The 14,498-nt window shown below is 41.6% G+C and overlaps 1 protein-coding gene and 1 non-coding gene across 2 annotated transcripts in view; both read right to left on the reverse strand.

The window, feature by feature from the left end:
* Positions 1-157: 157 nt before the first annotated feature.
* EIF4G2 (eukaryotic translation initiation factor 4 gamma 2) overlaps positions 158-14,498 on the reverse strand; it is a 25,504-nt gene continuing 11,163 nt past the window's right edge. The window contains exons 2-23 of the mRNA XM_085317090.1: positions 11,819-11,857; positions 9,892-9,956; positions 9,657-9,722; positions 9,049-9,174; positions 8,590-8,692; positions 7,822-7,953; positions 7,650-7,716; positions 7,416-7,567; positions 6,906-7,016; positions 6,289-6,372; positions 6,107-6,205; positions 5,697-5,838; positions 5,449-5,609; positions 4,901-5,014; positions 3,995-4,120; positions 3,670-3,774; positions 3,375-3,590; positions 2,767-3,025; positions 2,342-2,546; positions 1,769-1,980; positions 1,286-1,407; positions 158-986 (exon numbers count right to left, since the gene is read on the reverse strand). Of these exons, the coding sequence (XP_085173216.1) occupies positions 921-986; positions 1,286-1,407; positions 1,769-1,980; positions 2,342-2,546; positions 2,767-3,025; positions 3,375-3,590; positions 3,670-3,774; positions 3,995-4,120; positions 4,901-5,014; positions 5,449-5,609; positions 5,697-5,838; positions 6,107-6,205; positions 6,289-6,372; positions 6,906-7,016; positions 7,416-7,567; positions 7,650-7,716; positions 7,822-7,953; positions 8,590-8,692; positions 9,049-9,174; positions 9,657-9,722; positions 9,892-9,956; positions 11,819-11,857 (2,772 nt within the window). The 3' untranslated portion in view covers positions 158-920. The remainder of the gene's footprint in view (positions 987-1,285; positions 1,408-1,768; positions 1,981-2,341; positions 2,547-2,766; positions 3,026-3,374; positions 3,591-3,669; positions 3,775-3,994; positions 4,121-4,900; positions 5,015-5,448; positions 5,610-5,696; positions 5,839-6,106; positions 6,206-6,288; positions 6,373-6,905; positions 7,017-7,415; positions 7,568-7,649; positions 7,717-7,821; positions 7,954-8,589; positions 8,693-9,048; positions 9,175-9,656; positions 9,723-9,891; positions 9,957-11,818; positions 11,858-14,498) is intronic.
* On the reverse strand, positions 4,698-4,859 carry LOC146588938 (small nucleolar RNA SNORD97). The gene has a single exon (XR_014897337.1). It is a non-coding gene; the product is annotated as a small nucleolar RNA SNORD97 (small nucleolar RNA).

A 14,498-nucleotide genomic window follows, 5' to 3' on the forward strand; every position in this document is an offset into this window, starting at 1 on the left:
ATCCTGTCTGTGACTTTATTTGGGGTTTATTTGCATGCTGGACAAATCTGACAAAAGACAAATCTTAATCTGGTCCCAGGGTATGTTAACTCCTGCTGTTTTTCAGCAACTAGACCAGCTATCAATACTTTTCTGCTGGGAGACATTCAGAAACAAGTCAAGTATCACAATGTTTATTGATAAGATACAAGTATATAAAATCAGGGCATGAACATGTCTTGATAAATTAAGTAGACTTAATTTCAATACTATAATAGAGGGACCAATTCAAATTTCTCACCATTTCATGTTTCACACCCACATAAACCTCTTCCAAAGGGCATTAAACCATCTTTCCAAGCTGATCAGTTTTTGTGCAAGTAAACTGTTTCTTTTAAAAAAGACTTGTGCACTTGCCCAGGCTCAAGATATTAAAACCTAGCACATAAAGCCCATTACTAGAGGTAGAAATACAGGCAATAAACTATTACGGCAACAACCATCGATTACAGTTAAGGATTCTCTGTAACAACCAAATGGATAATCAAATATTGCAACAACTCAAGTATTACACTGAGCAAAGTGCATTTCTACAGTATTCAGTGTTGCTATTCAGTTTTCTAACTTAAAAACAGCCTATAATAACTGGCAGCAAAGACAACCCTTGCAATAGACTGCTTCTGCTCGAGAACTTATGATGTAATTATTGCATGCTGCTAATACACTGTTATCTAAACATTAAAGATACTCTAAAATATTTTTTTATTGTAGACTATTAAGACATACTACAAAAACCTTTTGCAGAGAATATCCTACTGACATACGTCTGCTTTAAATATTGTGAAACATTACAGCGGAATGAATTTTCGCAGTGGTTAGGTCAAATGCAGTTACATCATAGCAACAGTATGTTTGCACAATTTAAGGCTTTGGCTGGTTCTTTAGTCAGCTTCTTCTTCAGATTCTTCTTCTTCGGCAGTTTCCAGCCAGGTTAGCCACTGATTTACCTGCAGTTACATAAACCAAATTAGGGCAGAGARATTTCTTCACATTTTTCAGAACACTTCCCCTCCCTGCAAGTTCAGTTTAAAAGTAGAATTTCAACCATATGCCGTACTACATGTAGTCTCTAGCAATGATGCCCAATGCAGAAGAAAACCAACTTGCTTTGCTCCTTTCTAGCTAGCTACTCAAAGTTTCTAGATGCTACCAAGTCTTAAAACACCATTCTACAGTATGTTTGTGTCTCAGCACAGCAGAGATCACAAGAAACTTATGATTTCTATTTGAATGTAAGTACATTTACCTGGAATAAAGCTTTGCCTTTCCCTGGAAACTCTTGAGTAATATCTTCTTTCCATGCCAAAAAGGCTTCTTCTTCAATGATCTCCATGTCATAGAAATGAACAAAGAAGCGCAGTAACATGCCTGTTGGAAGTATTCAATTAATGTGTCACATTAGGTTTATAACCTTCTGAAACATAGGTTCAGAATCTTCCTGACTATATGAAACTTAACCTGAAAGCTATATAGACAAAAAGCAAACAAGCTTCCTTTATGTGGGTAAGCTATACCTTATCATATSTATCTGATTTTACAGATACACACACCATCTTTAAAAGACATTCCAGTTAGGATAGCGAGCTATGTTTATCACATGTACTTAGATTTATCTATTATCTAAAGCATTCTTCTTCTGTAACATGCAAAAAAACCCCACCGCATCTGTTATCTTTTAGTATTGGGTTATACTGAACCCCCTCCCCCACTGAAACTACCRTATCCATACCTTTTGGAAAGTTGTTGTTGTAGCAGTGCACCTGGAGTGCATATAAAGCACTCACTTGCAAATCAACATGGTCATGGAGGAACTTTTGCATTACTGGCTTGAAGGACAGAAGCAGTTGTTTTTCCTGCTCTAGCTGCTCTTTAGAAGGAGCAGATGAAGAATCCGATTCATCACTAGGTGGATTTACTTCACTAGAAATATACTGCAAGAAACTTGAGGGGAAAAGAAAAAGGGAGCTAAATCTTGTAAACCAAGTAATAGTCTACATTCTGTTAAAGCTCTGTAGTATTTCAGGAAGGAGAGTGTCCCCTCAGTTAATTTCACCTCCCCCTTCAAAAGGAAGGCTTCCCCCTGACTCAAGCTTGGAGACTTGCTCCTCCCTATTAACAGTACTGTACTGGGAAAGACAACTTAAAACTTTCATCCCCATTTAATCCTAAACAACCTTATTCTGCACAAACCTACAATTCAGCCTTTAAAGAGAAGAAAATACAATATTGGTAACTTGACCAAACACACACACACACACACACACACACTTCTGCCTGAATCACACCAAAGCAAGTTTCCTACCTGGTCATCAATATATTCACAAATCCTTTATCTACATGAAGTTTGGGTGAAATGTTATCTTTAATCCATTTATAGATGGCTTGAGGGGATGGATCCAATTTTATTTGCTTTAGCAGTTCCTTCTCCAGTTTCAGAAGTGGGAATAAGAAGCTAAGTCCCTTCCCTTCTAAAATCTCCAGCATGCGGTCCTTGTTCTGGTCAATTTCTGAAGAAATAAAAATTAACACACATACTTAAGTGTTTGTGCTAACTGAAACCAACTATTAGTCTAAGCCTTAACCAGCACTAAAGAAACCCTATCACCATTGAAAGAATTCAAAGAATTGACTGCAAAAAATCAAAATGCCCTCACRTGTAGTTTTACTCTTGATGTTTGCAGATACACAACACACAAGCTGCCATAAAAGCTATGCCTTAACTCTTACCTGGTAACATTTTCTGCATATTCACTTTGCTTTGTTGGAACAATTCTGTTAGCCATTCACGATCTTGTAACTTAGCTAACTGTTGAAGGCAAAGCAGGAAGAGAGGGAAATGGGTGCCACTTTCCAGTGGTTGAGCCAGTTCAGAAATGCTCACCAGTTCTGAAATAATAGCACGGGCTGCAAACTGTGCTAAGTAAGATTTCACCAATGGGATGTCCACCTCCAGTTTTGGGCACTGGTCCAATACATTTAGGAATGCCTGAGAAACAGTAGATGTATCAGATTAGAATACTGAAGAAACTTTTCTTGTGTGTAGTGATACCCTCACTATTAGTGTCACTGTTAATGTTTGACAGGATTTCCCCCCCCTCCCCCCCCCATCATCTATCAACAGTTCCTGAAATCCCATGCTTACAGTTCTTCCCTGGTCACTTACTATGCTGCTCAGTCTCACTGCATTGTTTCCACACCTCCTTAGATCCACAAGACTTGGAATATTTTTTTAAAAATGTAAACTCAAAGCTTCACAAAAGTAGAGCTGCTTTTACCCAAAGGAGGTATCATGAACAACAACAAAGCAATGACAATTGTAAAGCCACTTGACTTACCTGCATAAAGTTGTCACTTGTGGCTATTCCCTCCTGTTTCAGTAAACTGATTAGAGTACTAGCTTTTTCTTTGTCTTCGTCTGATCGATCTAGTGATTGAATGATTACTTTGCTCAACATCTCAGGAATGAAGTGTTTTGGAGCTCTCATTTCTCTCACCGTATTGACGGCATCATTAGCATTTCCATTGTTCAGATACTCAGTCACAACAGCTTCCTGGAAAAAGGAAGAGAGATCAAGACAACTGAAATTTTCAAAAGCATATAATGCTTCTGGACACATGGTAACAACTTACAGTTTGTTTCAGTAGCTCCTCTTTAGAGGGAGGTGGTTTTTTGGTGGTCTTTGCAGGCTTTTCTTGAATAAGTGGTGGATTGGTTTTGAGTCCAAGTTGAGGAGGCTAAAAGAGATTGGATGTTACATGTTAAAGAATTTTCTGRAACAATATTAGAACTCTAAGAAATTTGACCTGAGCTGCCTTTATACACGCTTGAACTTGCCTTCTCATGCATTCTTTTCACAGAATCTATGCTTCAAAGAAAGCTTCTCCCCTGCCTGTGCTAGGAACTAGACCAGATCTTACACACATGCAAAAAAACATAGTCAATTTTGGTATTTACCTGTCCCAAAGGTGGCGTCTGAGTGCGTGGTGGTTGTGCACTGGGAGGAATCATAGTTATCTGGGGCTGAAGCTTTGGCACTTGGTTTTTATTCATTAGAAAAGACTGAGCAGGTCTCAGGCTAATCTGTAAATAGACAGTCAGAAAAACCTCAAACATTTTAATTACCTCTGACAAGAGACTACACAGCCATGGACTCAACCAACCAATCCTACCAAACCATGTGTTTTCAGATTCTACCATGTTAACATTGGAGTCCAGACTAAGCCATAAGTGTGGCAAAATATCCCTAAAAGCAAAACYCAATGAATTGCAATTTGCTCCAAGTTATTCTTAGCTCCATCTGTATCAATATCCAGAATTGCTCATTTTAGATGCAGTATGTTAGAGACCCAAGAAGAGTTTGTTTCYTAACAGATTTATTACTAAGACAAAGCTCTACCAATTGCTCAGAAATCAGGATACAAGTTTACTAATACCTACTCAAAAACATTGCAGTTTACTCTGCACTTGAAATTGTGTCTATTAGCCAGTTAAAAAAAAAAATAGTAATTTGAACCTGGTCCAGCACTTCAGGCTTTCTGAAATTTAGGAATCTCAAGCTCCAGTTAAAAGTATTTTATCAATATGATGCATGGGAACTGATGTCAGAGTAGTGTTCTTGGGGAAGGTGTGGGGGGGAAGGAGGGGACACCCCAAGAAATTGCCCTCATATCTCAGTCTTGCTCATAGGACGCTGGATACCCTAAGGAAAGGGAAGAGGTAAGGTGAAAGAGGAAGGGACAAAGAAGGAGAAGCAGGAGGAGGAGAAAGAGTTCCAGCATTAGTCCTCATAATAACGCGTCTTGCTATAATCATTGGGCAATATTTAGAATAGGCTTTAAGTAATGTAGGCATGTAATGTACCTCATCTGCATTAAGCTGTCCTTTCTTAGAAAACCGAGGTGGCATATCCTTCGACTGTCCTTGTTGCTGGGATAAGAGTCCCTGATTCTGGTTATGGTAGAGCTGGCTTTGCCCCTATTTCAGAAAGGGAGATATAGAGAAAGAAGTGCAGATGATGGAGTGGCGTACATCACATGGTAAGTAGTACCAGAGGGACCAGAGGAACAAAGATTCTATTTGCCAAGAAAGGAAAAAGAAGGAGCAGGGGTGGTGGGAAAGTAGCATCTATCCCTAAAAAACAGGGCTACCTTTAAAAAAAAAAAACACACACCATTCTGACCCACCAAAGCCACATGCACCTTTTCTTGCAGTTAAAATGTATTCCTTGCATCTCTTGCACAATTTAAGAAATGGTTTAGAATTTTTGTATCAGTTGAGCATCAGTTCTTATCAGAATCAAATTTGAGGAACTCTTTCAACACAAGTAGACTACAATCCATAACATACGCATCTGTAGAAGAGCTTCTAAATATTTGAGTCATTATTTAAGTAAACAACATTGTCCTTACCTGACTTTTCAGAAAAGATTTGCCTAGATCTCCAAACTGGGATTGAGCAGAAGGCATGAGGTGACCCCCATGGCCATTGAAAAGTTGATTTGAACGATGGCGTCCCATGGTGGGTGAAAATCTATCCTGAATAACCCCTGGACCAGTACCAATTCCGCTACCTATATTAAGGTGACAAAAAACAGTCTGTTATGGTGTTCAATGCAGTACAGCTGTGGTATCACATCAGCCTTTTAGTTCAAGTGTACCTGGCATTTGTCCAAACATATCAGCAAGCCCTCCAAGTGGGTCCCTGTCAAGTTTCATCCTGGGTGGCATAAACGGTCCCTCCAGAAAGAAGTCGCTTCTCATCCCTTGTGACATAGGAGCAGGAATAAAGACTCCCAGATCCTTCAATGCAAGAATTAATAGTTTTGGTCAATTCCAAGCAATAGTCCCTGGAGTGGAAAGTTTGATTTTGTCCAGAATTAAGTCTAAGTGATATTAACTGCTAATCACTGCAGTCCAATCTACAGACTGCTGCAAAGTCAGAACTAATTTACATACAATCATGTGTACAGAGAAGTCTTGTGACATGGAATCCCTATTCTAATGATTCCATCAATGACTKAAGCAGCAGCAAAGCAAGCAAAGCCCGAAGTTTACAGGAAACACTTACTTTTACTGCATCTTGACGGATTTGATTGATAGTCTTTGGTCCATTGTCAAGAAAAGCTTTGCGAGGAACCCAGTTGTGTTCTCTCAACTCCACAGTATCCTTTGAGCAGGATAAATTATTAGGAAAACATCCAAGACAAATTCACAAGGAAAAAAAAAAGTTAAATAATTTTATCTTCATACCTGCAGCAGGAAACGAATCCTTGCTGGCAATTCCTTACTTGACATCAAGGAGCGCATACGGGCAAAGTACTGATCCATTAAGGACTGGAGAAGAAAACACAACATATGAGTGAACTAGCTATAACATCTTGAGAAGTATCTGGAAAGGCAATGAAGTCCAAAACACTTAAGAGCATATAATGGAACAGATCTGCCCTATCCTGCCATCTTATGTCTCCTTGATGGCAGTGCAGCTTAATGTCTTAATGAATTTGCTATGATTCTGTTAGGGACATTTACATTTAAAGCTCACAAGCCAAGGCACAAAATGCACCTGTCACAGCACCTAATTCTCTACAAGAGGTAGTTTCTTTAAGTAGGATTTAGAAAAACAGCACATCTTGCTTTTGTGAGTGCCAAGCAATAACAATACTTTTTGTTAGAAGAGCTTTAAAGACACCTCCAAGACCGACTCCCCCTTCTGCTATGAGAAGATTTGACATAAGAACAACAGTTTGCTTTGTCTTCTAGCTCTTGGAAAGTCAGATTTCTGTTTATGAACAGAACAATGCAGAAGTTCATGCAATTAAAGGCTTAAGTTTTAACTGGTTTAATGACTGCACTGGATATGCACATACCTTGGCTTTTGCATGGTCTAATCTAGGTCCTACTGTCCTCATTATCTGACAGAGGCACTCCAAATCCTCCCCCATATCTTTGAGCTGGACTCTCTTCTTCTTTTCCAAAAGCTGAAATATTAAAGAGTAACCAGGTAATTTATGTTATCTTAAAATACAACTTTTAATAGATGAGTTTTGTACCTAAGATTTAGTCCTACAGACTTACTGCCCAGACTTACTGAAGACAACTGACTTAGAACTGTTAACTATAAAATTGAACTGCTTATCGTGCAAGTCTGTTGTACTTTGAAGTACCTGTAGTACTTCTGTCTAGGCCAAACTAGAACTCCCATGGCAATGAAAAAAGTAATTTTACTTTAATCAGACCAAAATACTGTTCCTTTGAAGCAGTGTAGTACAACAACTGACAAACATTTAATGAGATTTTACATTCCAAGATTCCTAACAAAGTATTTAAAACTCCTGCTTTCGAAGTATTTATTTTTTAAGAAGAATCTGAATACTTACTGTTTTGATGCACTTATGAAGGATAGATTCATGAATAAGATCAAGCTTGCCAAGTTCTCCAATGAATTTGATGTTCCCCAGCATCTTGATCTTGGCAATTGCTCTCTGTTCCTCCTCCTCAGGGAGGAGGGGACCATCATGCTTATCATAGACTGGAAAACAAAGAGGCCTGTTAAACATGGCTGTGAGAGCAGAAGAGAAGCAGGTTCTAGACTGAAGTGGTTTTAAACTTACTATCAACATTTCTGGTTCGGTTTTCAAATTCATCTTGAAGTTTAGATATTAAGAGGCGTCTGAATGTCTGAACAGAAGAAAACAAAAGCAGAATAAAGAAGCAACTCTCCATGCTTACAAAACTTATTATCTCAGGTTGAGAGAAAAAAAAAGAAAAAAAAGAATTGCTCACTGTGCTTTGCTTCTGTCCTGGATGACTCTCTGCTGATGGGCCATCAAAATTGGGTGCATCTTCTGCCAGTCGCAGACATAGTTGAGCATACAGCGAACTATACTTGGGCTCTTCAAGGGCTTTGTCTACGATCTAAATAAAGATATTTCCARTAACGTAATGGAAAAAAAATACCATTCTATCTGTCCCAAAACTTAGTATTTTCTGAAATAACAGATTTTAAGTAGTTACATGCAACAAGATTGTTAATGCTGAAACAAGATAGTAGCCCTGAGCAGCTCTAAATAGCTTCTATGATCTTTAACCAATTAAAAGGACAGTTTTAAGTTGACCCTCACAGCATCCAAGTTCTCAGTAATCTGATCTCATATATAAAAAAACGCACAAAATTCATGTAATTAAAACCAGTGTATGAAAATGTCACAGGGATTGCTTTTTAAAGACTACCAGGCTTGATGAGCAAATAAAATGAGGGATAGAAAGGGAGAAACAAGGTTAGAACCTAGTGTCTCAAAAACAAGGGAGGTGGGAGGGAAAGAGAGACTTCTTGTGATGCTTAGTAATTCTAAGCCTACAACAGAAGTTAAGAGTCTATCCCCTCCAACATACCCCACTTACAACGAAAGGAATTGATATTCCTCTATTTGTTTGGATTATCAAACACTATCAACTACTTGACTTCTGTGCCCCAATCAAGAATAGCCAACCTCTATTCTTACCACATTAAGAMAGACGTATTATAGAAAAACATCCCCCCAGCCAACTTACCAGCAGTATGACCCCTTTTAGGATGAGCTTAGACTCTACACCCACATTGAGGAGCTCAAGGCATAGCTTGTCRAACTTTTCAGGAGTAAGCTTATTTAGTATGCTAAATTAGCAGGGAAAAAACAACAAGAGAACACATATTACAGATCTTGCAAACATGGTATAAGCAATTTTAAGTAAGACCTAATTTTAACTTAGCAAACATTAAGACAGAAAAGGAAAGGCAATTCTTCCATTCATCCAGACACTAGAGCATGTGCTTGTTTCAAAACACTACCATGAAGAAAACATTCTCTCAAAAGAGTGACTTACAATGCACAGCAAGTGTTTGCTACTGCTGGCCCATTGGTTACTGTCTCATTCCACATGAGGAAAAAATAAATCAATCCCCAAAGAGCCACCAGACTTCCATTTTGTTTATAAATACGAAAAGAAAACATGAATCTTAACAGAACTTACCCTCTTACTTTCCTGAAGATTGCATCATGTCGTTCTTTGTCATTTGCGGAGTCGTCATCTCGTCTAGTGCTTCGTGAAGGAATCCATTTCTGAGCGTTTTGCCCTGGGGTTTTCCCCAGGAACTCGCTATGAAGTTTTGAAGTTTGTTTAAACAAACAAGCAGTTTCAAGAGCTGGCATTTTTATCTTATTGTAAATACTGCAGATACTGAAATTCCATTACTGCTTTTGATAACAGCAGACACCTAATCAGCCCTAGCAACACTGCAGTATCTATTGCATAGTAAAATATTCACTGAACAGCTAGAAAGGAAAAAAGCCCTCCACATATACAAAATAAAACATTCAAATGCCTTCTCTAAATCTTAGAAATTAAATAYACAGGACAAAAAACTCTGTCCACTTAATATCATGATAGAAGCAGATTCAGAGACTGAATGGCAGTTACTCATAAAATTAAATAAATAAGTTTTTTTTAAAAAAAATACAACTTATAAAACTCAGCAAGCATTCTTCATATACACTTATTAAAGCTACTCTGTATTGAGCTCAGCATTCACAACACTGCATTCTCTGCCTTAAAAGCCTATTCAGAGTAAGGTTAAGTACCTGTTGCTGGCAGTCTTGGGATAGTGCTGAGGTGCACCCCTACCACCTCCTCCGCCCGAAGAAGCACTGTTAAAAACAATAAAGTAGTTTTGTTTAAGCTCTAATTTCCAGGATTTTCAATTACATTTCAGTACTSCACTAACTACTCTTTTACCTAAAAAGAAAAAAAAACGCACTTAAACTTTCTCAGAGCTTCTACTGCCGATTRTCACCAAAATCAAAAAAGCACCAGTACCTGAAACGAGAAGCACCCCCTTCTGCAATCGCACTCTCCACTTTGGCGGCTTGACAACGAAGAATCTTCAAAAGAATAAAATTAAATTGACGGGGTGGGGAAAAACAAAACCTAGAAAGACAAATCAAGCATTTATATTACGGTTGTTTTACTAGCAACCATAGTGTTTAACTTAAAGCAYTTCCCCATCAATAAAAATATACAAATACACTGGTACAACCAAATACTTGTTGGGGCAGGTTGGGGGGAGGGGAGGAAGAAGGCACTAAACCCTGAACTTGGTAGAAGGCAGGAAAGTTTAGTASTCAGGATACCAACAACAAGGCAAAATTAATCATCACTGCCATGTTTTCACAAAGCTGGGGGACAGGGGACGGATGGACTAAAGACCAAGAAATGCCTTAACAAGCCTTCTCCTATGTCAACCCCAAGAATTCGGGTATGATACTGCATTCAGCAACAGCTCTATCACTACTTTTAACGATCGACTATTTTTATGCTCATATAGCATAACTAATATGACCCCTTTATGGATATGCCTAATTATGGCAGCATTAAGGGCAACACTCGTTTTACAGTGAGAAGCACCAAATAGAAGTCTAATACAGTAGACAGGATATGTTGTACATGAGAAACGAACAGTTACACTACCGAATTAAAGAGAAAGGGGAAACAACCACCCCATCGTTTCTATCTTGAACGACAGGAATGTARAATTTCGTCGCAGCAATGTCACAGGAAGTAAACCACGGTGATAAAGACGCCTGAGAAGCAGGGAAAGGCCTCCGGCGCTTGAGATGCCAAACATGAGCTCCGAGACGTTACCGCACGGAGGCAAGACGACCGCGGCAGCCCGAGACGCGCTGCCGGGCACGCCGCTCCTCGTTAAGCGCCCCGGCGGCCCCCGGCGGCCCAGGCCAGGGCGCCGGGAGCGCCGCGGAACGAGGAGCGGCACCAAACATGGCCGCCGTGAACAAAAGGGCTGCGGGAGAGCGCGGAGCGCAGCGGCGCCCCCCGCCGGGCGCCGCCACTCTCCTGCCGCATGGAGCGGCCGGCTCCCGGCGCCCCCCTCCCCCCGGCGCCGGGCGCCGCCCGTTTCCAGGCTCGGCCGCCGCCAGGCGCACGGACGGCTCTTTGTTCTCTCGGAGGGAGGCGAGCGGGCTCCGCTCCCCCGCCACCGCCTCTTCGGCTCCCAGCGCCAGCCCCCGCCGGTGAGGGGGGGTAAAAGGCGGCCGCTACCTCCCGCCGCGGCTCCCTCGCCGCAACAGGAAACAAGGGCGAGGCAAAGCTCCTGCCCACAAAAAAGCTTCTCTGCAGTCTTCTCCCCCCTCCACGAGAAGGCACAGAAAGGAGGATACGAGAGGAAGAAGAAACCCCAAGTAAACAAAAACCCCTCGCACCCACCCTGCGAGGACGACAAGCAATCCCATCCCCTCCCCCCCAGCAATGCGGATCCCGAAGGAGACCGCGGCCGGGCGCGTGTCCCGAGGCGACTCCCAAGGACAAGCCCCTCGGGCATCCGGGGCCCCCCGCGCCCTTGGTGGTCGTAGCCAGAGACCCACCGTTGATCCGCTGTCCCGAAGGGCTGAGCTACAAACCGGCACTAACCGACCCRGTTTTCCTCACCGCCCGTAATCAGCTCCAATCTCAGAGAATGCTGCTCGGCTTTCATTCCCCGCCCGGCGAGGGGTGGCAATCGCGTCTATCCGCTTTGCTCAGCGCCCACGGTCATCCGGGTCCAGGCAACAGAAGCCGCCATGGACCCCAGCCGCCATTTTGTGCGGAAGAAAGCGAGAAGAAGCCGACGAGAAAATGGCGGCCACTTCGGGGAGCCGCCATTTTAAGCGGTGGCTGCAGCAGTACCGATCTTCCCCCACCTCTTCCCCGGCAGCCCCAGAGCGCTCTTCACCAGTCGCGATTTCCTCACCTTCCCTAAGGCCTTGTCAGCTTCCCCGGGTCCCGGCGGCTACCAAGGGCAAGGGAAAAGGCAAGAGAGGGGAGGGGGAAGGGGAAGGGAGCCGGGGACCGGGGCTGGGGAGGGGAAGGGGGGAAGCGCGCGGGACAGGGCGAGTCTCCGAGTCACCACAGCAGGAGCAGCTGCCTCCCAACGCTTCCCTCCGCCACCTCCATAGAGAGCCGACTCGCTGCCGCGTCTAACGCGCAGTGAGGCCGCTCCACTAACTTTATTACCCTTCACGCAACCTACCCCACCTCCCGCTAACAACCACCAATCGCTGCTGAGGGCCCCGCCCGCCTCGCCAATCGCAACCGAGGAAAGGGGTGGTCTTAACGTAGCAGTGGGAGGAGGACGGAGAAAGTTTGGTTGAACAGTATCAGCGCCGCAGTGCAGTACCCGTATTCAAGAAAGCAATTACGCCGCGTGGTTGGGGAGMGAGCCTAAGGGGGAAGGGAAATCTGCGCAAATGGCGTACCCAGTTAATGGAGACAGCTGGGCTGCGTCTCTCCATCGCTGTTTGTTCCAGTGCTTAAGCAATTACAGAGCCCCAGTTCTAGAGGCTCAAAGTTATTCTGTGTGAGTTACAGTTGATTCTGTCACATTCATAGCAGAGACGGCTTTATATGTATGTGTGTATACATAAGTTCTCGGGTTTTTTAACCTAGATTTTACTTCAGTGTGACCATGTTTCAAATTTCGTTGAGGCTGTGGTAAAACGTTTCCAAGCTGTAGGCTGTGGCCCTGAGCTTGCAATCAGATCCGAGGGAGGAGGCTTGCCATTTGAGCCTCAAGAGCTATATGGATCCAATTTCAGGTTTACTTTCTTGGTATGGAAGCTGTATTTCTGCGTGTTTTTAGCTGTTAACTATCCTCTCCATGGTAGGGCATCCTGCAAGCAAGCTTTGTACAACCAAGCTTCTTGAACCTGTGTGCCATTTTTATGTGTTTACTGTGGTAAGCAAACAGCTGGTGAGGTTTTCTTGCACCTATTCGGTTTAACAAAACTGAAGGTGGAAGTCTGAGTCATGGAAGACTTCCAAAGAGTTACCATCTGGAATTTTATTGTTCAGTAGCAACTGTGTCCCAGTCCTGGGTCATTTACTGAGGTAGCAGCTACACAGATTTTCTAAAGAATTACGCTTACTTGTTCTAGATATGGCATGACCCCCCCCCCAAAAAAAAAAAAAAAAACACAGGTGAAGTAAATCTGACAGCAGATCCCCACAAGCATCCACATCTGCTTTGTTCACACATACACACCTTCTGCTTTCGATTTGTGTGACTCATAATTCAGATGACTGGGAGAAAGTGATACATAGGCTAACTCTTGAACGGTTCAGTTAGCAAGTCCCAACAAATGGTATTACAGAACTTCCAGTTTCCCGGTGCCAACCTCATTCCTAATGCTTTCAGCATAATGTGCCACTGTGTCCCAAGAGTTATATAAGGTCGCAAAGGGTGCCTTCATATAGGAGTTCTTATATTTCATCTTATCTAGGATGAAATTTATTCAAGATGGTTTTCTCTATCATACACATAAGCACTGAGGACAAGAGCAGTTTACATATGTTTATGGAAAATCTTGAACAAACTATCTGAAAGCACGCATGTTGCATAAGGGTGGACATAACTATGAATGGTACTTTTCAAAACAGAATTTGTATATAATGATACTTTTTTTGCATTCAGCTATTGTCATTTTCAACAACGTGGACTTACATAGCTTGCACGTGAATCTGCAAGAACAGAACTGTGCAGAACCCCATTGAAATCACTGGAATTAAGTTTGAAAGAAGGGGTCTAAGGGCACAGATGCAACAGCAAAGCCAACAAGACTTAAAGCAATATTAAAACCAGATTATGTTATTTAAATAAATATTCTTAGAATAAAAATTGTAATAAAATACCTGAAAGTTTTAAAAACTGACATGAAAGCAAGGTTTTATTTTGCTTTTGATGGTAGAATATTCTCCCACTGTTCCCAGAGAGCATTCCAACTCAGGATAAGGCAGAGATCCCTACAAAAGAAAATAAAGGAGAATTTCTCTTGCATTTTTTTTTTCTGTGGAGGATGAAAAACCTTCAAAGCATAGTAAGTGATATTAATAGACTGAAGCATCACCTTTTATTTGCTTTTTTTTTAAGTACACTATGAATATTTGCTACTATAGCAACAGAAAAAACAAACTAGATTTATTTAGTAGGAGAGTAACAGCAAATGATCATTGATTTACTAAAATTGTGTTTGTTCGTTCAGGCCTCAATCCTGTGAAACACCCATGTTAGGTTTAAGTCTCTTTCCGATCAGCAGGATATATATTATTTCGTAGTTCACAGCACTTTGCCAGGTGGGAACCTGAGAAGTTCCTGCCATTGGCTGCTCATAGCTTTCTCTCCTATCTGTGCCACACTTTGCAAGCTTCATATATCAGCTCCACTAGCAGAGTAGATGAAGGCAGTAAACTATAGTAGAGAGGACAAAAAAAAAATATATATGAAATGCCTTATACCTCTCACCTGCTTCTTAAATTTCATAAATTAATATGGAAGACACACCATTATTCATGTCTGATAATGTAACAGCCCAATATCTTGTAAGAAATTTACCTCAAGACCTTTTTTTTCCTCTTTGCCCCCTTGACTCCATAAA

This window comes from Rhea americana, unplaced genomic scaffold, assembly GCF_003343005.1.
Source record: "Rhea americana isolate MKP2758 unplaced genomic scaffold, rheAme1 scaffold_49, whole genome shotgun sequence".
NCBI lineage: Eukaryota > Metazoa > Chordata > Aves > Rheiformes > Rheidae > Rhea > Rhea americana.